General features: G+C 32.5%; 3 protein-coding genes across 3 annotated transcripts in view; 1 reads left to right on the top strand and 2 right to left on the bottom strand.

Annotated features, from left to right (window-relative positions):
- Positions 1-15,984, bottom strand: part of LOC118199623 (monocarboxylate transporter 12-B-like) — a 173,923-nt gene extending 157,939 nt beyond the window's left edge. The window contains exon 1 of the mRNA XM_085811144.1: positions 15,839-15,984. Within this exon, the coding sequence (XP_085667270.1) occupies positions 15,839-15,863 (25 nt within the window). The 5' untranslated portion in view covers positions 15,864-15,984. The remainder of the gene's footprint in view (positions 1-15,838) is intronic.
- LOC118195308 (uncharacterized) overlaps positions 1-21,798 on the top strand; it is a 294,732-nt gene that overhangs the window by 207,662 nt on the left and 65,272 nt on the right. The gene's annotated exons all lie outside the window — the stretch shown is intronic.
- Positions 16,226-21,798, bottom strand: part of LOC118199542 (protein BTG1-like) — a 36,568-nt gene continuing 30,995 nt past the window's right edge. Inside the window, exon 4 of the mRNA XM_035371430.2 lies at positions 16,226-18,631. Coding sequence (XP_035227321.1) covers positions 18,305-18,631 — 327 coding nt within the window. The 3' untranslated portion in view covers positions 16,226-18,304. The remainder of the gene's footprint in view (positions 18,632-21,798) is intronic.

The following is a 21,798-nucleotide window of genomic DNA, read 5'->3' on the forward strand; positions in this document are numbered from 1 at the left end:
TGTTCATTAAATCTATTACGATTCCGTACGCATGGAACAATATGTTTTTAATATTTTCATGAATTGTTAGGTGCTACTTTGGTAGACGGTTGCACTGATTTTGGCGATTTATTATTTTGGCGAGCGATACGACTTATGGTAAACCCAATGCTAGACAAGTTATTTATGGTAACCGACACTTTGTTGTCATTTTATTTAAAAAATAATGCGTTTTATAATGCATAAATTCCATGTTTTAAATATTATTTATCGCTTCTAAATATTAAAAATCAATTTAATTTTGCATTTTTATTTGAAATAAAAATTTTATTGTTTATGATATTTTATGTTGTGGGTGATGTAATTGATGACGTCACATTACTTTAAAAGTCATTGGTTTTAATATCTATAAATTTGATCTTGTGCTTTAAACATTATTTATGGCTGTTAACTATTAAAATGCAATTTAATTTTGCATTTCTTAAATGATTTTATTATATATGATTATTTAAATAATTTTAATTCTATTCGTGATGTAATCAGCTCCCTGATTAGTTACAGAATATTTATGCATTAACGAGCTGTAATCAGCTCCCTAATTGGTTACTGAATATTTGTGCATTACCGCGCCATTTTAAAATTTTATTATTCATCTCTTCGAATTCCTTAGATTACATTTTAAAATTTTTTTCCTTAGATTACATTTTTTAAATTATATTACATTTTTCATTGTTATCTAAATAATGATCCCGATTTTTTGGTGGTACTTATCAATATATATACGACAGGTTAAATACTCAAAAAAATGTAAGTACATATTTTTCTTTTACATTATAATTGTATACTTAAATTTTTATTTAAAAAATTAATACACTGCTTAAAAAATTGCCTATATATTTATTGCCATATAAACATATGTTAATGTTAAATAATTATATCCTATAAAACTTATCTTAAAGGATGTGAATTCCAGTAATATTTTAATTCCTTTAAATGTTGGTATGATGTTTTTAATTCGATATTCAATATAAGTAATATTTTAATCCAATTAAACGTTGGCGCAATGTTTTTATAGTGGTGTTATTCTATTTCTTTGCCATATGAAAGTAATAATAACCTCACTTTAGTATTTTATACTGAAAGTAAATGTATTTATTTACATTTGCCTGCCATCTTAGAAAACGACATTTTCAACAAAAAATTAATCCATTACTTTTAACGATATTTATTTTTTTAAAGTTTCGAATACTTTACTATGCGTAAAATACGTCAAAACAGCGTTTTCAAGATGCCTGACCAATGTAAAAACCGCACCAACAATTGCGCCAACGTAAATCGACAAAAATCCGTGCAACCGTCTACCAGAGTAGCACCAATTGTTTCTTTAAAATCATACAAATAATTCATTGACTAGAAATATTTTTTATTTCTAATTTATGCAAATTTTGTTAAGTGGTTACGTGTTAATAATGAAGCCTGTCAGTATTTTCTAAAACAGGAATTCTATAGTATTCTGTGAATAAGATTTTCGTTTCGAAAAAGGAAATTATATTAAACAGTTCTTGTTACTTAATTTATCAACATCAGGAATTTTTATTCTAAAATGATATTTTACTTTCATTTATGAACAAATGCAAACATGTTCTTCAGTTTGTATATGGTCCCTGAATATCTCGTCAATTTTTGTTATACAAGAGTCACATATTTTTGTATTTAAATTTTTATAAAAATGTAAAATTTCAACTATAAGTACCAGGAAACCATATGAAAAGCTACCTTGCATAATTTTAAATGCCAAAACATGATTTTATGAGTTATTTAAAACATTTTTATTACTGTAAGTATATAGATCTATGACCAACAGTTGCGAAAATAAAAATCGCGTAATGGCTTTTGTGGACACATTACATATTTATCACGTCATCATTTCCTTTGGTATTATTTTAGATTTTATAAGGAGTTTCACGGGTTTATGGATAACCTACATTAAACGTATGAAGACTTTCTCCAAACGGATTAATGGCAACTGCTTTCCTTTTCGTCATTTAGACTTACCAAAGACTGAAGAATAGGAGAAACGCATATTTCTGTCATCATCCTATAAAAAGTGTTTTCATGAGTACATGGAGCAATATTCATGAAATCGTGTCGACAACTTAGAATATTCGGGAAAGAATTCGTGATAAACAGAATTTGTGTTGAAGTTCATGCACTGTATGTGTAACTACTAAGTGTGTAAGAGCACTTATCATTACGAGCTCAAATAAGTTTATCAAAAGGCACTTGCGGTGTTTACAAACCAACCAGAATTTATGGCTCGAAGAAGTAGAATTTTAAATTAAAACTAATCCAAGTCTTATTCAGCCAAAGGTTATGCAGAGATATTAAACCTACAAGCTGGCTCTAACCTACACCGGCGTGAAAGCACAATCTGCAAGAATAAAGCAACGCCGTAGACAGGAATGCTATCAAGTGGCCTTCAACGCCTCACGTGGCCTTCAGTAGGCGGAACACGCTCCACCTAAAGCAATTTCGAACTTTCTTCTTGCTCCTAGCATCAGCATCTTGGAACTTATAACTAATAAATCAATATATACCTTTAAACCAATCACGCTGAATGTGGTAGGTGAAGTGCACAGTGCGTCGAAGGTGGGTGTGAAAAAACTTGAAAAATCAGAGCTCAGATATAAAATTATAGCATTTCTTGTCCCTGCGTAGGTGCCGCCATCTATGAGGCGGTGAGGAACTCATGCTAACTATATATACAGGATACTACATACCATTATATACATAAGAATGCTATTATACACGTACGATAGCAATATAAATAGCAAGTAAATATAGCAAATAATAAATGAAATAAAGATAAAGTGCAGATAAGTTAGGGGGCCGGAACCGATGAACGGCGAGAAGGAAGAACAGATTCTTAAACATTGAGCTATCTGGACTTTGAGTAAAAGTATAACAATTGTAATAACATCAGTTTTGGCTACATACATATAAATAAAATATGTGCACTATATACAATAAAGATCAATCAGCTGCGCCATGCAGGATTGTGATTAGTCGTGCGCGTCTTTAACGGTACTTCCAATTAAACCTTAATTAGCAATCATTCTGGTTGCAGGATCTGATGAATTCAATATAGTTTGAAAGAAACTGGCTTGCTTGCCAAATTTGATCGTGTATATGAGAGATTCTTAGGTCTTTATGAATTTGATAATTTCGTACATTTGTTCTGACTAAAGCAATCTCAAATTCACACTTAAAACACGCAAGCTAAAATTTGCAGTTGGGCAGGAAAAGAGAAAGGGAGAAATGACAGTAAAGACTCGTAAATTAACAAAAATACTTTACAAACTAAAAATTTGGTTAAGATAACTAAATCGTTTCTCCAGGGAAAAGAAGCATGCATTGAATAGCTAATCTCAGTAACAGTCTTGTTAACTTCTAAAAGATATACTGCACAAATAATACATATAATTTTCTCCTGAGATTCGAGGCTCAATTTACAAAACCATGGACACGAAACAACATCTGTTACGAAGGCCCCATCCTCTTTTTCCAATGTAACCACTGCTAGTGATGCAGCTTGTATGTGGTTGTAATGAAAGGTTTCCGCCAAAAAAAGGTTTTAATAAGTAAAAAAAAAAAAAAAAAAAAAACATGAAAGCAATCACTTCCGTGTAGGTAGTGATCACCCCCAAAATCTACAATTTTCTGCCAACGTTTTGGTAGTTTTTCAAAGCTTTCAACCCAGAAACTTGGTGGCCGCGAGTTCAAAAACAGATCAATCTCATTTCGGATGTCCTGTGCAGAATGGAAGATAACAATAGCAAGATGTAGCTGCAGGTGTGAAAAAAGCAGAGGTCTGAGGGAGCGATGTGTAGGTGTGACAGAAGATCCCATTCGAGTCCGTACAGAGTCCAGCCGGTGAATGCAAATACATGTGGTCTTGCATATCTTGATGGAACATTATCGTTTTGCACCATAACTCACTTTCGACGTTTTTCCTTGATATCAGCGTCAACACGGACTAGCATTTCGTTGTACACTTTACTGTAAAGGGTTTTACGTTTTTCCAGATACTCTTTATGGATAATATCACGGCAGTCCCATTATATAAAAGTATCATCTTTTTAGTCAAATTGCGCTTTGCGACGCCGCCGTCGGGCTCACCGGGCGCAGACTATCCCCCTTTTCGGCCTGTGCTGTTGAAGTAAATCCACTTTTCATCACAAGTGACGATTCGGTTCAGAATTTTTCCTTGCGTAGATTTTCGAGCGGACTAGTGAAGGCCCAAACACGTGTGTCCTTATCTGCTTCAGTCAGATCATGCGGCACCCAGCGATTGAACTTGTACGTAAGTTTATGCGATGCATAGCGCGACTAATGGACATGGTACTGACGGTTTGAACTGGAAGTAAATAATGGTTCTAATCTGGTAGCATGGCAGTTACATTTCAGATACCTGGTACTTAATGATATGTATTGTATTTAATTCAATCTGTACCTTTTCTTTTAATATTCTTTAAATGTCGTCTGTGATGTTGAAAACGTTGGACTTGTTAATTGACCCTAGGATATTCATCTTCAACTCCCCTACCACATATATACTATATTTTATTTCACAACGCAGTGTTCTAAAGCAAGTCTTTTTCTTTCAAATGCCAAAAGTTGTTTGACAAAATATGATTAGACACGCTGTAGAGTTCCTCACTTTGTAATTCGAAGTTAATGTTGGAAGTGAATCGCTTAAGTTCGGGTGACAAGAAGCAACAAGAAGAACTTTATTATTCTAATAAGATTTAACAAAACTCCGCCTGGGAGTGTACAAACAAAGCCGACACTTGGGCTTGAACTTAAGAGACTAAGAATTAAACTAAAACTAAGATTAAGTAAAGAAATATACCCGAAGCTATCAAGATTCAAATCGAGTTGGCCCCTTAACTTATTTGACTATGAAGCTTAGCAAGGGCCTGAGTACGGCCGAGCGTAATAACAGCTTTGAGAGAGACAGAGTGGCCAAAACGGCAGACCCCCGTAAATCAGAAACTCTGATTCTCTCTGCCTCTGTAAGTAACTTCGTGGTTTAAATACCGCTCCTCCTCATTAAATATTCAGCAAGATTCCAAAACTACGTTCTGGTCGGAAGTAGAAAGTTGAAGTTAAGAATTTGACAGGAAAGGAACTTTAACTTAAAATTTAACTGTTAATAAAATTAACATAATCCTTACAACGCCAACGCTAACTGTTTGCGTAGACGATACTTGTATTGGCGGAAAACTTTCATTCTAATGTTATTTCATGTAAAATTTCCATGAAATAACATTATAATTTAATATTCTTCATTGAAAGTTTTTACGAAAACAAATTCTTTCGTATGTTTTATTTTTATGTTTTTGGTTTAGTATGGGTAGCATTAATTTAAACAGGATCTTTTTTATTTTATTTTATCTTAAAGTAACTGCAGAAAAGGAAAGATCATAAAGAATACATATTGTTTTTACCAAAAACCTTAATTAAGATATAACGGTACGATGAAATTACAATAGTTAAACTGTTTATCAATTTAATAATCGAGTATTATTCATACGTGAAAATAAAACATTCAGTTTCTTGCAGACGTGGAAGAAATGGTTTTTACTGTTGAGTTGGACTTCTAATATTAACTTTTTTAAACCTAGAATTAGACTAATAATATAATAATAATAATAAAACAAAACTTTACATATATTGAATATTATAAGAGAATGTGGAAATCTTCTTGTAAATAAATGGAGTTGCGAAAATTAAGCACTGACGATACTAATTTCTCGATTGAATTTCGTTAGAAAATCATCTCATTTGAGGCTCCGACTAAAATTAGGATTTCTCTCAAAAACTAAGACCTGGAAGCGGATTCCAGTGGGATTCGGCTGAATTTATGCATCGATTATCTGTAGGTCAGAATTATGTGCAATGTCACGTAAACGCGAAGGTCTTGGAATGCATAACCAGCAGATAACGAGGACCCTATTGTATATCAAATAGATCCTTAGAGAACAGGGCAGGGCAACACATTATCTCTCTCCAAGAGTTCCCATTCTGGGCTGCACAGTAATTAAAAAAAAGTGGCAGTCCACAGAAGTGAGTCAGACCAAGTCCCCACGCTGTCTGCCAAGTGGTCATTAACGGGCCTCGGGGCTATGACGTCACAACGCAGGTGCGCTTCGTGGAAAAGACCCGTCTAATGACAGCCAATTAACCCTTTTAATAGCGCCGCGCACAAACTTCTTTTTATTATTACGATTAAGGACCTTTCTTTAACCGCATCATTCCCTGACACCAACTGTAGTAGCCCCCAACCATTTCTTGAAATTCGATCTTGGGAGTCACGTTCGCCAGTTTACGAACTTGTTTTCCCCATCGAACTCACGTGCAATCGTCCTGCACACTGGAGAACAGTTCTGCTTGTTGTCGTATCTGTTTCATCCATCTGACGTATAAAAAGTTGACGGAATTTCTCCTAAGGTGGTTAATAAAAAAAAAGTAAAGAGCTTGGAGAACACATCTGTATGCATTTGTTGAAGGGAGGGGAGGACGAATGAATGCGGTACAGATGCATCAAAGGAGACATGTGGTGGTTGTTCAGTGTCAGTGACAAAAATTGCATCACGTGCTGGATATCATATAAGAACAGAGAATTTTTCTTTGATTCTTTGCTCAGGACTTTCCTTTTTTATTTATTTAAACAGCTCAGTCTGGATGGGATAACTAATTTGATAAGGCTTAATTATCTAATACGATGCAATATTACGTAATTAATTGCTTAATTTACAGACTGACCGATAAAGCATTAAGTTATATCCAATTCATTTGCATGCTAAATTTAATGATAAAAATCGAACAGTTCTGTACCAGATAAGTATTAAAATTGTGTTTCTAACATCTTATTTTAATCACAGTGATGCTAAAAATATTCATAAAATTTGTCAGTTATACTACGAATTATATAAGCGCTAAGTAAATATAATTTTATTTATTAAGAAGGGGTTTATCTTAAAAAAATATTAATTTTTTATATTTATTACATTACAAACATTTACGATAATTAACATAACCTTTATTCACTACACATTATTATTTTTCAAAATAATCGTTTATTTAATTTATCAAACGAATCATTTATTCAATTCAATTATTATTATAACCATTTTATTTTTTATGAAGTTTTTGCGAGCTCATAGCACTGGGGAAAAGAAGGCGCCTACAGCCACAAAACTTTAAACACGCTTAATATTGCACCCGAATATGTGTACCATGAAAATCCTATTTTTGAATTTCATATTTTGTAGAAAATTTATATTTTGCACGAATTTTATATTTAATAAGATTCATGAAGTTAACGCATTACTTATTTCCGCGCGCACATTGTTGTAATGATACACGATTTATGATGATTTATGATGTCGAACATAAGCTATTAAAATTTAAAACTGCATAAGAAAAAGAAGTAATATACAAAAAAAAAATAAATAAATAAATAAATAAATAAATAGATAAATAAATAAATAAAGTCAATTCGTACTTAGGTCAACAAAGAAAAATTTTATTTAATTAGTTTTTATTAACATTTTTTCGTTTCTAATTTATGAAGTTGATGGTGGTCTATAATTTTTCATTCTATCCATCTCTTGTAATGCTTCATTATTGCAAGGAACCTCTCCAGTGAGTTTCGAGCAGTCCAGTTCTTCAATTAATATTTCATCTAATGATTTCACACGACTCAACGCGACATATACTTGACCTGCTGCGAAGAGTTTTCATTTTGCAAGGAACCCATTTTAAAGGGTTATGTTTTAAACATGTATTATTATCACGTTAACATAGAAATATGGGGAGAATCTTCGCTACATAATGGGATATTACATCTGCTTCATCCAAATCTATAAAACTACAATTCTTTAATTCCATACACTTTAAAAATGTTTAGAACTCTGTCTTACTGTTGCCACTTATTTTTGTCCAATATTATAAACCCATTGATCACAGTCATATACTGTTATTTATAAATTGTTGTAAAATTAATTTTTACAGCACGTGGAAATTAATAATAAACAGTCATTACTTCTAAGTCTATTTAATAAAAAAACAGCATATCTTTAGTTCCGATAAACAGGAATCAATAAGTAGGAATTGACTTTAATATGTGAAAAAAACCGTATTAACATCAAGTGTCATCCATCCACTAAAAGTTAAAAAAAAAAAAAAAAAATGCATTTGAACTTGAGTGGATCAATAAATAGTATTTTATTAACGATTGAAAATTTGAACATGATACAGGGACAGTGTGAGCTAATAGCAGGAATTAAAAAAAATTAAACATACATATAACTATATAAAGAAACTGGTTTTAAGAGAAGTTCTTTGTATACCTTTTTAATCAGTAAATGGAAGTTTCCCTCGTAAATATTTTTTAGTCGAAATAATTTATTAACATTATCTTATTTTGTAGACAAAATTTAGAATGAGAAAAAGCTCATTTCAACAGTTACGAGCTCCACTACTGGCCGAGTTTTGAAGACCACTGAATACTGGTAGTTTGTCCTGGGTTGGCTGTCTGTATGATTGGCTTTCCCCATGTGTACTGTGAATACAAGCCAGATTCAGCTGTTTTGCAGCCAAAGGTCATGCATCGCGTTATTGAATAGGTGGTCATAATGTCTTGGCTCTTCAGTGTAGTTAAATAAAGACAGAAATCAGTTTACTAAAGATTTTATTACTAAAGAGAGTTTTCTTCGCTCTTAGGTCACATAAAATTCAACAGTAAAATAACAAAATTTTTAAATTTTTTCAAAATTCCAAATTAAGTGTTTTCTGTAAATTTTTCTATCTTGTTTTCAATCTGTTCTCAGTTCATTTATATCATCGTTCCGCTTTCTTAACAAGATGATATATACAACTTTGTGTCTTTTTTTTTTTTTTTATATATATATATTTTATTATTAAACATCACTCTCTTCACACTTACGGCAAATAAAATTCAACAGCCAAATCTCATAAAATCTTTAAGATGTAAATAATGTAGCATGTGTTTAATATGCAACACATATTTAAAATTCCCGATAGTGTTAAGTGTTGCCATTTACGTTTTCAATCTTTTCTCAGTTCATCGCGTTAATATTCAATTTGCAACGTATTTTGTCTTTTCAACTTTAAACATCACTTTCTTCGCCACATAAAATTCAACAGCAAAATCATAAAATATTTTTAAAATCGATCATATATTTAGAATTCCCGATACAGTTAACACTGTCATATATTTTTGTTTTATATTCGCTGTATTATTTCTTTGATAATAAATGATGATAACATTTGGTGGCAACATCCTTTTATTTACATTAACACATGGCGATAACATCTTATTTAATAAAAAAGGCATCGTAACAGTGTTGTCCTACGTTCTTATACTAATTATATTATTTCTTTCAAAATATTATATGACGATGACATCATTTTATTCGAAAAGTGATACTGACAAAAATGCAAGGATCGAGAAAATAGCAATCCTTTTGGTCTTAAAAATCTCACAACGATCTTCCTACCTTCTGCTTTAGCAGTTAAATACGTTGTTTTTTAAGCCGTCAATAGACGGCGTCACAGTTTAGAATATGTTGTTTGTTAAATCGATGGATGTGTCTGAGGTCAATAGATGGCGCCACGGTTTAGAAAGGTTCTGCTCTAAGAAATTATCAAAGCTTCTTCGTTTCTCCCGAATTCGCGTATCCACCGTGATTTTCCAGCAGAAATTCACTTTTTTCGTCGACTGATGGCGGTCACATGATAAAATGGCAGCCCACTTGATATAATATATTCTTCTTGATTTGTCCACACTTCTCTTTTTCAACTGATGCGCAGTAAAAGGAAGCTCTAGTTTTTGAAACCCTAATATAAGTAAACTATGTTTTGCAAGACTCAGATTTGTTCTGGTCATAAAAAAAACCATTTCCCAATATATGCATTTTAACGGCCTATCCGCTCAAGCAATCGAAATAAAATTTCAGGTTTTGTTATTTAACGTTTAAGGTTTTGCTATTTTATTCAGGTTATACGCTAAAAATTGTGATTATTTAAAACCGGGATTCTCAAAAAAGTGGTCGATATCGGTTTCCTAGGGGTCGACATAAACGAAAACTGATTTTGGGGGTCGACGAGGTCTAAAAATCGACTCCTATTAAATTAACAAAAGTTCTTATTTAAAACTTTCAAGATAGGTAGGTACTGTATTGTTTATGTTGTGTTACGTGTACTAAGAATAATTAATATTTTTGTAGGAAACAGCATTGTTGTAGTAATGTAAAGTCTCAAGTTCGTACAAGATGAAGAACTCGGCAAGTCTGCGTGGTTTACGCATGGTTTACGAGCGTCCTATAATATATCTTTACTAATAGCGAAGTCGGGGAAACCCCACACAATTGGAGAGCATCTTATCTTACCAGCCATTGCGGAGGTCCTTAACAATGTATTCCATAAACCCGCACATGATATTTTAAAGAGAATACCTTTGAGCAATAACACCGTTCAGAGACGCATAGACGAGATGGGACGCGATGTGGAAACATTTTATGCAAGTTCTTACAGACCAACAGATTCTCTCTCCAGTTGGACGAGTTTACATTACCCGGCAATGAAGCTCTGTTGTTAGGATATGTTCGATTTATCAAAGATGAAAATATGTGCCAAGAACTGCTTTTTGCTACATATTTAGAGACTAATACCAGAGGAGAATCGATTTTTTTACTGACAAAGCTATTCCATGGAAGAACATTGTTTCTGTTGTGACTGATAGTGCACCGTCTATGGTTGTCATCGTGGTTTTATAGCTGATTTAAAGCGACAACTGCCTGATGTACTGGTCATTCACTGCGTGATTCACAGGCAGCATTTAGTAGCAAAAAAGCTGAGTCCTAGATTGCATAAGTCTTCACAATATGTAATAAATGCTATCAATAAGATTCGAAGCAATTCTTTGAACTCTCGGTTATTTGCTCAACTATGTGAGGAAAACGACGAAGTCTTTACTCGATTACTTCTGCACACTGAAGTTCGCTGGCTATCAAGAGGCTCTTGCTTAGAAAGATTTTCAGCCATTTTTGAATCTGTGTTGGAGTTTTTACAAGAAAAAGATCCGCATTTGAAAGAAAATCTGAACAATTGTAAAACAGATACTATTTATTACTTGACTGATATCTTTGGAATGTTCAACAAAGTTAATTTGCAACTGCAGGGTGACGATCTTAACTTGATTAAAACAAAATCAATAATATCGGCCTTTGTGGGTAAACTAATCCTTTATAAACAAAATTTAGGCAGAAAAGAATATTCGCAGTTTCGCATTTGTCAAAATTACCAGAAATGCTTCAAGATGATGACATTTTATTATATGTCACTCACTTGGACGCATTACACAAGGATTTTACGGAGAGGTTTGAGGATCTTTTAAATTTACAAATTCCTCAATGGATAATAAATCCGTACAATACCACAGCCATAGAAGAAGCCAATGTGATAATGCAAGAAGAGTTCAGCACAGACGAAGAGCTTAAGCAGAAGTTCAACCAAGGCTATCAGAAGTTCTGGTTGCAACGCAACATTGAAACACAGTATCCTACATTGTGGAACATTGCTGAAAAATACCTTATCGCTTTTCCATCATCATACCTAGTTGAAAGAGCTTCAGTGTGGTAACGAACATTTTGACGAAACAAAGAAACCGTTTGAAAATCAACCAAAGTGGAGATTTAAAGCTGCAACTCACCAATATTGAACCGAATGTAGCTAGATTGGTAGATAGTCACCAGGTTCATCCATCACACTGAATATTTTATTTTCTCTTTGCGAATTAATACTTTTTTAAATATAATTTCCTACCTACTTAAGATTCTTTAAGTACGCAATTTGTAATAATCATTATAAATTAAACTTGATATTTACTGAATTGTATGTCTTTTTATTTTGTTAAATTTTGATGAGAAAATGAAGTCAACTTTACTCACTTACCAAGTGCAAAGTTTTCCAATAGGTACCTTAGTACCTAGGTATTTTGTATCAATAGGAAAAAACTAAAGATAGGCCCCCTTATTCATAATAGTCTGCTAACTTAAAGCATTGCTAATTCTCACTCTGTCTTCTTCTATTGATCTAAGTCAGAATGAAAAATAACACTCTGTAGCAGCTGTTTTAAGTTAGCGGACCATTATGAATAAGGGGGTTGATCTTAAAAGTAGGTAATTTGGTCATGGGGGTCTGAGGTAACAGTTCGTTTTGGAAAAGGGGTCACTTGTCCAAAATAGTTTGGGGATCCCTGATTTAAAAGGTCCCATATTTGATGAGGACGACCATTTACCCCTCTGGAGTGACATAACGCATTTAACTTAATATTGTTGAAAGTTATTTTTAAAAAAATCTAATGTGTACACCTCATGACTTTCTTGTACAGAATATTAAATTATATGCAATTTTTCTTGCATTTCATTTAAACTTATTTCTTCGAATTTCATTAGAGATTACTTTATTTTTTCCGATTTCATTAGAAATATACTTTATTCAATTAATTCAGTTCTCACTTCGCGACATGGCAAAAATACGACATAAAAACTGAAAATATCTATATTAAAAATTGAAAGATATGGAAAAACATAAAACACCAAATACAGTTAAAACAATTAAAATTAAAGTTTCTACGCAAAAACAAGCAAGTCGGCCAGCGTGCAAGAAGGCAGATTTTTTGGTGCACAAAACTTAATGTTTACTTTTGGTCTCACTCTGCAAAAAGAAACTTGCTCGACAGAAACTGATTTAATTTGTTGTGGACGCTATGCTGAGTCTATATATGAGATAAATTAATAACTTAAATGATAATTCCAGTATGGATTATGCATAATTTAATTCGCAATAATAAAAGAAGCTTGGTTTCTCTAGATTGGCAACAAATCCACTATTCTGCTAAGTTTCAAATGTGAACAAATATGGCTACTGTGGTAAAAAAATTACGCCGCACTAAAACAACTTTTAAATTGCATTTAATTTTACAACTATAACATGCAGGTTGACTAAAGGCATAAAAACCTTAACCGGAAGATATGAACAACATAATTCAATCAATTTTAAAGCAAAAAATACACAATTTACAAACATATAAGAATAAAAAGACTGACTCATGGAACCAAGTAACTGAGTGGATATATAAATATGTAAGAAAAAGAAAAATAAAGAATATTTGAAAGATTAAATTAGCAATGTAAATTTCCCTTCTCAATTCTAAAAAGAGTAACCCCTTTCTGCACTGCGTCATTTCTAAATTAATTCATGTCACATGACTCTTACATAATTCTGGTGATGTAAATGGAACTAAAACTCAAGCAGCCAATAGAAATTTTAGAGTAATATTAACCATTCAATCAAAATGCATTGGGAACCAAAATTAACTCAGTCTGAATTAAGAGTTCACCCTGAACATAACGCACTTGCTTCCTACTCTTTGGCTTAGCTGGACTGCACAAATTGAGATTGCAGTTCAAGTCAGCCATCATTCGACCGCTTTTCATAAAGCGAAACGCACTAAATAGGAATGAAGAAAAAAAGGCGATTTAAATCTTTTTCTACGGTTGTCGTTCCCATGGTTACGGTGCATAACCTGGAAATTTTATTTTAGTACCATTCCATTAAGATATTTTTATATAATCAAATACATTCTACATTTTGTGATTAGCTCAATCCAGTGGTTTTGAATAAGTATTTTCCAGTGAACCTTGGAGTTCTAGGGATTTTGTTTTTGGTTTTATCGATAAAATTACGACAAAAATTATTTTTGTTTTTTTAATTTTCTCCATAATGAACATAGAATATTGATATATTTTCAATGCCTTTATAGCATTTACGGTACGTACTATTATTCGGTTTTGAGGGCCGTAAAAAATCGCCAAACGATTGTTGATGCCAGTGCTGCTAAAAATAATTGCGGCAACCCTAACGCAAGAAAGGAAGTATAACAGTAAATAACTATCTAAAAGATTGATGTTTTAATTTAGTTGAAAGGTTAATTTCATATAATACTTTATTATTATAATTTATATAAAAAAGGCTAAACATGACTGAATGGAAGTATAAGAGTAAATAACTATTTCTGATCATTATTATAACTTATATCAAAATTGTTAAACATAACTGAATGGACGCCAGCATCGCTATTTCGCTACCGAGTTATCGCTAAAGCATATTTCATCTCGTTGGTTGTTTAAACAATTTTCTATAATGAATGATGCCTTTTCTTTGAAAAAATTCTCGGTAAAGTGCAGAATCGCTCACTTACTTGTTTGCCGCTTTTTACAAGGGTAAAATCAATTTGATTTTTGTCAATTTTCTTACTTTTTTTTTTACTTTAACTGAAAATAGGTCGATGTGTACATAGTAGATAAAGTCAAGGGTGTGCGCAGTGCCATTTTTGTGCAATTCTGGGATTTTTTTTTGAAGTGAAAATAGGTCGATGTGTACATGGTTACCGAGTATGTGCAATTCTTAAAAACGCGTCAAGCAGTGGGTGATTCTGCACTTTACCCAAAATTCTATTGCACACTTTTCGTCATGGCCAATTCCCAAATTGTTAAATCCTTAGGATATCAAAAAAGGATTTAAAAATTAAACTAGTATTTCAATGGCGTCTTAAGAAATATAGAACTATATAAACTTACGCAATCTGAAATCAGCGCGTACGCTAGATTTGTGGCGCAGTTATATGGGCGCGTTAGCTAGATTTGGCGCTTTTGCGCATATATTTTCGCTGCAATATTTTTACGGTCCTCAAAACGGAATAGTATCGCATTTACTTTTCTAGAGGTGGTAAATGTTTCATTAAAAGAAGTTATAACTTTATATATACTCTAAACTGACAAAGTTTGAATACCACCACTCTAACCACAATCACCATGAGAAATCAATTTTTACCATAGATCAAGATCAGGGCCGGCGCTAAGAATTTTGCCGCCCGGTACAAATTTTGAGCCAAAATTCTATAAATTCTGCCTCACGGTACGACCGAAATTGTTGTACGGCCCTGATCAAGATTAAAATCGAAAACGGATCATTCATTATAAAGCTTCTTAGCTCGTTTACCACTGTATGCAACAAATAATATTTAAAAATAAATCCATAACAGAGTCCACCCACAAGACAAATACCACCTTGAGCATAACACTCTCATCCCTTTAGCTCAAATGAATTTTTTATTACCGCATACGAAGACTTCATTTTAAGAATTCTCTGTCGGAAGTTTTACTTACTGGTACCTACTGTTTTCACAAATTGCTCAGCAAATTATTCATGGACGACTAACCATGATTTCCGAATCCCAATAGTAATTTTTAACGAAGATTCTTTTTCTGTAGAGATTTATCCAAACTGGCATAAAAACTAGATTTAAAACAGTTTCTGAGCCTTTTATTATAAATACGAAAACGCTTATTTTATTGTACAATTAATTTTAAATTGCTTACATTCCGTTGATTCCTTCTGTCCATCGTACTAGTAGAATGGCTCATGGATAAGAAAACCTGAAGGTTAAATGAGATATGGATATTACGAGTTTCCACCGTTGTTTTATAAAAATCGTTAAGAATCCCGTAATATTAAACCAGCGTTTTTCAAACTTTACTGACTTGAATATAACGGGCGGGGCTTGCGGCAAGTTATAGATTTTTAACTTGCCGCAAGCCCCGCATAGAACAGCAGCATTCCACGAAACTCAGACTGAAGGCCACTGAATTAAATGAAATACAGTATGCGTTTCCAAACTATAAACAGAAGATAAAATGGTACTTACGTGTGTAGGTTTTAGAGTGCGCCATCTTGGAATATTACAGTCCCGTCCTAGACAAACAGTATCACCGATAGACTGCTACTGACCATGCGGTTTCCAAACAATGATAAAAAAAATATAAGCATAATCAGTGCCTTGGAAGACGGCCAAACTCGGTCCTCCATCTCCGTGTCCTTCAATCTCGGACTAAAAAGTAATAAAATACGAGAAAATGGGTGTCGATCGCAAAGTGGCTCGAAAGAGCTTCCCAATTACGTTACGTGTTTTGGTATATGCTTTGATAAATGGCTACACCCATTCCATTTCCTGCAATCGCGAAGTAATAACTGGCGATGGATGGGTCGGAGGTTATTGTCAATGTTCGGGTAGCTCATCAATAAAGATCAACACTGAAAACAACATCCATGCACTTTTATTGAAAAATAATTGACACATTACAAAAAGTATTTGTTCAGTAACATGAATAGACAGCCAGGAGTGCACCAAGGCCTTTATAAAATAAATGGGAAACTTCCTGAATGCGGGCACCGATTGTATTGGATTCTGATGTGGTAGACTCAGAAACTCTTTGGTTACATAAAGAGCATGAGCGTTAAATTTAAACGGTAGTGAATATCAGACGCTTATGTTAGAATCATTTTGCAAAATAGACAGACCTGTTCTAAAATCAAAACAAAAAAAAAAAAAAAGTTTGAATTTTTCAAATGACTATGAAAAATTTTAAACGTTTGATACTTATGAGTTCCATATCAAATAATTTGCCACTATGTGCGTCCTTGTATTTTCGCTAGTGATTATCAGAGATAATCAGATTAGCTCTGAGGCTGAGTTCTATTATTAACATAATAATATTGTTTTATTTGTTGTTTTCTAAATTTTTTTTTCTTCTTAATATTTACTTGCCAAGTCATGAATTGTGCATAGTATCAACGAAGAATTGAGAGTGCACTAGTTCCCTCAAAATGATATGAGATATGACTTATGAAAAGCATATTGTGAAAGTGTAAGATTAATTAGTAACAGTAAGGTAGACTTACCAGCAAATTATTGCCAATGGTGCTATGGAAATGGCACATTTTAGTTCATAAGCACACTAATTTACATTTGCTGCTACTTGTTTCCAACAATGCACAATGCAACAGCATATAACAAAGAAAATATTAACCATATTTTAAAACATTGCTTCTTCAAGGTTTAAGCAGAGAATAAAAGAATATTTTAACTCTGGTGCTTCAAAATGAAATAGAACCGGGCAATCGGCTATCGCCAGATCGCAAACTTGCGATCTTCAGGAGTTTAAAGCATACCATACTCTGCAGGCAGCAGAATTTGTGAACGAATATGCAGAACCACCACCTACAGAGCAAGGCCAGAAACTTGTATCAAATTTCTCGCCGCATAAGGTTTTAGTGCACTCCACTTATTTAAAATACTGGCTGTTTTAATGCTGGTATCAAAAAAACTGTGTAAGCACTTTTTCACAACAATGGTGGGCACTTTGATCTTTTGCCATTCCACCTTGAAGCATTCGAAAATACAAACACATTAAACACTACAATACTCAATGGCATTCAAAAATGGATGATGAAAGTTCGCAGTTCAACAAGATGATACATATTTTAAAATGTCTGAAACAATTTTTACCTTGAAACAAATTGAACTTTTAATGCCCTGAAAAATACATTTCAAACCAAAGATGCCACACTGCTAATAAATGAATCAATAAGACTAGTACAGATATGTATTATAAGAAGGTCTGATAATGGTTACGAATTTGAATTTAGCAGATTTACACATTTAAATCTTAATAAAAACAGTAATGAGTAATTACACATTTAATTACAGAAATAGATATTTAAACTGTGATAACTTTACAAAACTTAACATCACCGGAATTTAACACACATACATCCTGAGAAAACACACCACAGTCACCTCATATAGTTCTCGATATGTCTGCCAAGGAAACATTTTCAGATATTTGTGCGTTTCGATAAATACCCATTTTACCATTCTGTTATGCAATTTCACCTGAGGTATATCTTACAGAACTGCAATTACCACAAAAATACAAATATGCTTCAAATTTGAACTGAAATATGTTGTAAAATACATATCAATATATAAATACTTTCAACTTCAACATAATATAATACTAAAAAAATTCATCAGTAATACATTAAAAAATAAAATAAATTTTTCCTTGAAAATAAGAATCTAAAAATTCAAACACATACTTAAATCTCATAAAACATACTTTAATAAAAATATAATGCATTTACAAAGCATTCTGTATCTTTGAAAGCCCACACATGAATTAAAACACCGGATTTTATATATCTGACTTCCTAAATCTCTGAAATCAATTAAACAATGGTTATTAAAAAAACTAAAAAAAAAAAGTAATTTAATTACAAATTTAAAATCTGAAAATTTCTATACAAATGATTACATTTTTCTATGTAACAATCACTTTTTTGCCCAATGGTATCGATCGTTGGGGTAAGTAGATCGAGTTGGTTTTCTTGGACGACGGGCCAAAAATGAATCCTGAGGGCAGAACCCGTTGGCACGAGAGACTCTGGATGATGGTAAAGGAATGGTTGCAGGATTCCAGTCAAAGTAGTACGACTGATGACTTAGACCATTTTTAGAATTGATCTGTTGTGGACCTTTAGGGTAGAATCCTTTAAGAGAACTTTGAGGCATGATGAAGTTTCGAGACCCTGCATGCTTTTTTTGCCTTTCTGCAGTCTTTCGGCGAATCTTCTGTTTTTTGGAGCAGTCAGGCAAGTTCTGCAATGAATGTTTGTTAGATAAATAAACAAGCAGAATTTAGTCATATCAAAGGACACTATTTTATTACTAAGGCATTAAAATATGATCAGGTTTTATGACAAATATGACCTGGCTAATTTTTTTAGTGATTCCTGCTGACATTAAGTGATCGTGGATATTCTGATTGATAAGTAATACCTACAGCACAACAATAGTTCAATCTTGCCAATCACATGCAGATCAGCATATACAAAGAGCTTCAATTTGTGGGACAAAAAAGTACTGTTTAATTTTTAGTCAGAAAAAATATCAAGCTTTTAAATTTAAATCAAGCTTTGTAGACAATATTTATCACATACAGATGGTAGAATGTGTTATTAAAAGGGTTTAATTTCTAAAGTTAGAAGTGCCAGAGTTCTAAAGATAAGGAAAAGAAGAAAGAGAAAAAATAAATAAGATAAATAAAAATGTAAAATATTACAATTAAAGTTAAAATGCATTAAAATATAAAGAGATAAATAAAAATTAATACACTATTAAATTAATGATAAATAGGTAAATAATAAAAAAATGAATGGTATTTAGTATAACATGGAAACGCTTTATTTTTTCTGTTTATCTGAAAAATAAAAAATATATATATAAAGAAATTCTATAACAAATATTTAGTACAGTACAAAGTCCATAATCCGGACTCGTCGGGACTTCGGCGATTCCGGATTAGGGCTTTTTTACTGAATTATGGATCATCAATTTAAATCTGGTAAGATGGCATGCAGAAATTATACAATTAAAAATATGAAACCGTAATTTATGAAACAAAGAGCAATTCTGATCTAAAGGGTATCAAAATTTAAAAAAAAAAAAAAAAAAAAAAAAAAAAAAAATGTTAATATTTATTAGTTTACTTAATTAAACATTTCTTTCAATGTAAGTTGTTTAAGTTGCTTCGTTTTTTGTTCTAATACTTTCTCTTTAATTCTATAAACAGACATAATTTCTTGTTCAGTTACAAAGTTCCGCTGTTCAAGTCCCGTTAATTGCTGTGCCGAGAATACCGACAAACTTGTCAATCGAAATTTTTTCGTTTTCAATAACATTCTTTGTTACTTTCTTCACTATCGGAAGCATGCATGGGTAAACGCTTTATGCGGATGCGAGCATTAAATGCACATGCGCATAAACTTTGTAGCTTTGAGGTGCTTGGAATCCAACCTTATAACAATGTAAGAAATGCACAAGTCACATTTTTCTTCCTCCATACTTGGTTACATCATTAAAAAAAGACTTATCTTTCCTTGGGGAGTTACTATCATTGTACATGTACTACCAGGGTGATCATGTTAAGTACTTCCGAGGACAAAAAATTTGCCTGTTCTTATAAATTCATTGCACTTCCTACAAAATAAGCCTTTGACATGTAATGTGGAGAACTTTTCTTTCCTTCAAATCTTAACCTGCATCAAAGGGTTTGTTTCTCAAGGAAAGACAGGCATGCATTCAGAAGTTAAAATTGATTTTTAAGGATTATTTGTTATTAAATTACAATAAAAGGGGTCTGGCACAGCTCTTAAGCTCTGGTTATCTTTAAGCTCTGGTTATCACATTCTCATTATAGTCCAGACTTAATCTCCAGCATTAAGCATGATCATTTCAATTTGAGATTAGTTACACATTGAACAAAATACCTACTTTGCAGGATAAACCCATTTCCAGGATGTTGGGGAAATGCACAGCAGAAAAGAGGGATTGCATTAAACAATTTATTTTGCAATTATAAAAAAAAAATTTATATTTTCAATCATACTACATTATTTTGGGGCCACCCAGACTGTATAGTAGTTAGGGGACCCAAATGTAATACCAAAGAACCCGGATTTGAATCCTGTAGAAGGCACAGCTCTAACTGTCCATCCCTTCATAGGAGACAAAGATGGCCCATCTGTTAGGTGGCTCCATAATAAAGTGACTATCGCTTCTGGCCTTAGAATAAAGTCAGCTGAGAGCCCACCATATTTGGGGGGGGGGATTATTACTTTGGGACATATTTGAATGCTCTGCAATCAATCAAACATACAGCCATTAATAATGTTTGAAAGGATTGAATTAATAATGTCTGATTGATTTGAACAGGAATATACAAAACAAGCAATGTTTTATTTACTTTAAACACAGGCATACAGCAAAAATCATTAGCATAATATCAACCAGAAGCCAAATTCCTACAGCATTTTTGTTAGCAAAATTTCTAACTCCAGATATATGTGTGCCTGTTCACAAGAAACAAATGTTTTCAAAATTCAGTTTTATGGCATATAAACCTTCTAATATAATATTATTCCTTTTCTGAATTTCAGACTTTTATAATGAAGGATAATATCACTACAGAGTCTTTTATTTAGATATACTGCAATAATAATATGAAAAGAAAAAAACATTTATAACCTGTCATTTCTTTTCAAATTGAATAAAAAATTCTGGAATGACTCCATTAAAAATGCTACTACTATCACAATTGAATCAAAAGAATGCAGTGACTGTTAAAAGCTATTTGTCATCAATGACCTGCAAGTTGAAGATTGCTAGTGTGAGGCTGCGCAATAAATTTAAGCAGATTATCAAATATAAATAAAAGTAACCAGCGGCCATCAAGGCTGTTGGTCAATGATAATCTAGGTCACTATTGTGAGGTAATGCTATAAATTTGGTCTATTTGGACTATTCACACTATGATCACATTTAACCAGATATATGGAATGACAAATACATAGAAGTGTTACATAATTTTTCTGCCATCTTTATGTACTTGAAAATGATTTTATTATCTCATATATTTTTACCACACTAGAGAGAACTGTAAAGGATATATATATCAAGCATTTGATTATCGTCTTGATGTCCATATAACCAAAAATTAAGCACTGTTATCTTAAAACTTAAGATAATTTTCTAGTTTACATACCTTCCAATCCAACAACACTGGATTACTCTTCACACTTTTCCAACAAGCTCAGTTTCGAACATAACTATGATACATAACAGCAAATGATAGTCATAGATTCTTACATTGGTTTTTTAATAGAGACTTTTCCTTTCCCAAATAAATTAAGAACTCAAAGCAGCTCATTCAGGTAAAAGAAACTGAAGATATTTTATATGAATATAGATTAAGCATACTATTCAAC

This window comes from Stegodyphus dumicola, chromosome 2, assembly GCF_044657685.1.
Source record: "Stegodyphus dumicola isolate Sdum_Otavi_A_Nest chromosome 2, ASM4465768v1".
NCBI lineage: Eukaryota > Metazoa > Arthropoda > Arachnida > Araneae > Eresidae > Stegodyphus > Stegodyphus dumicola.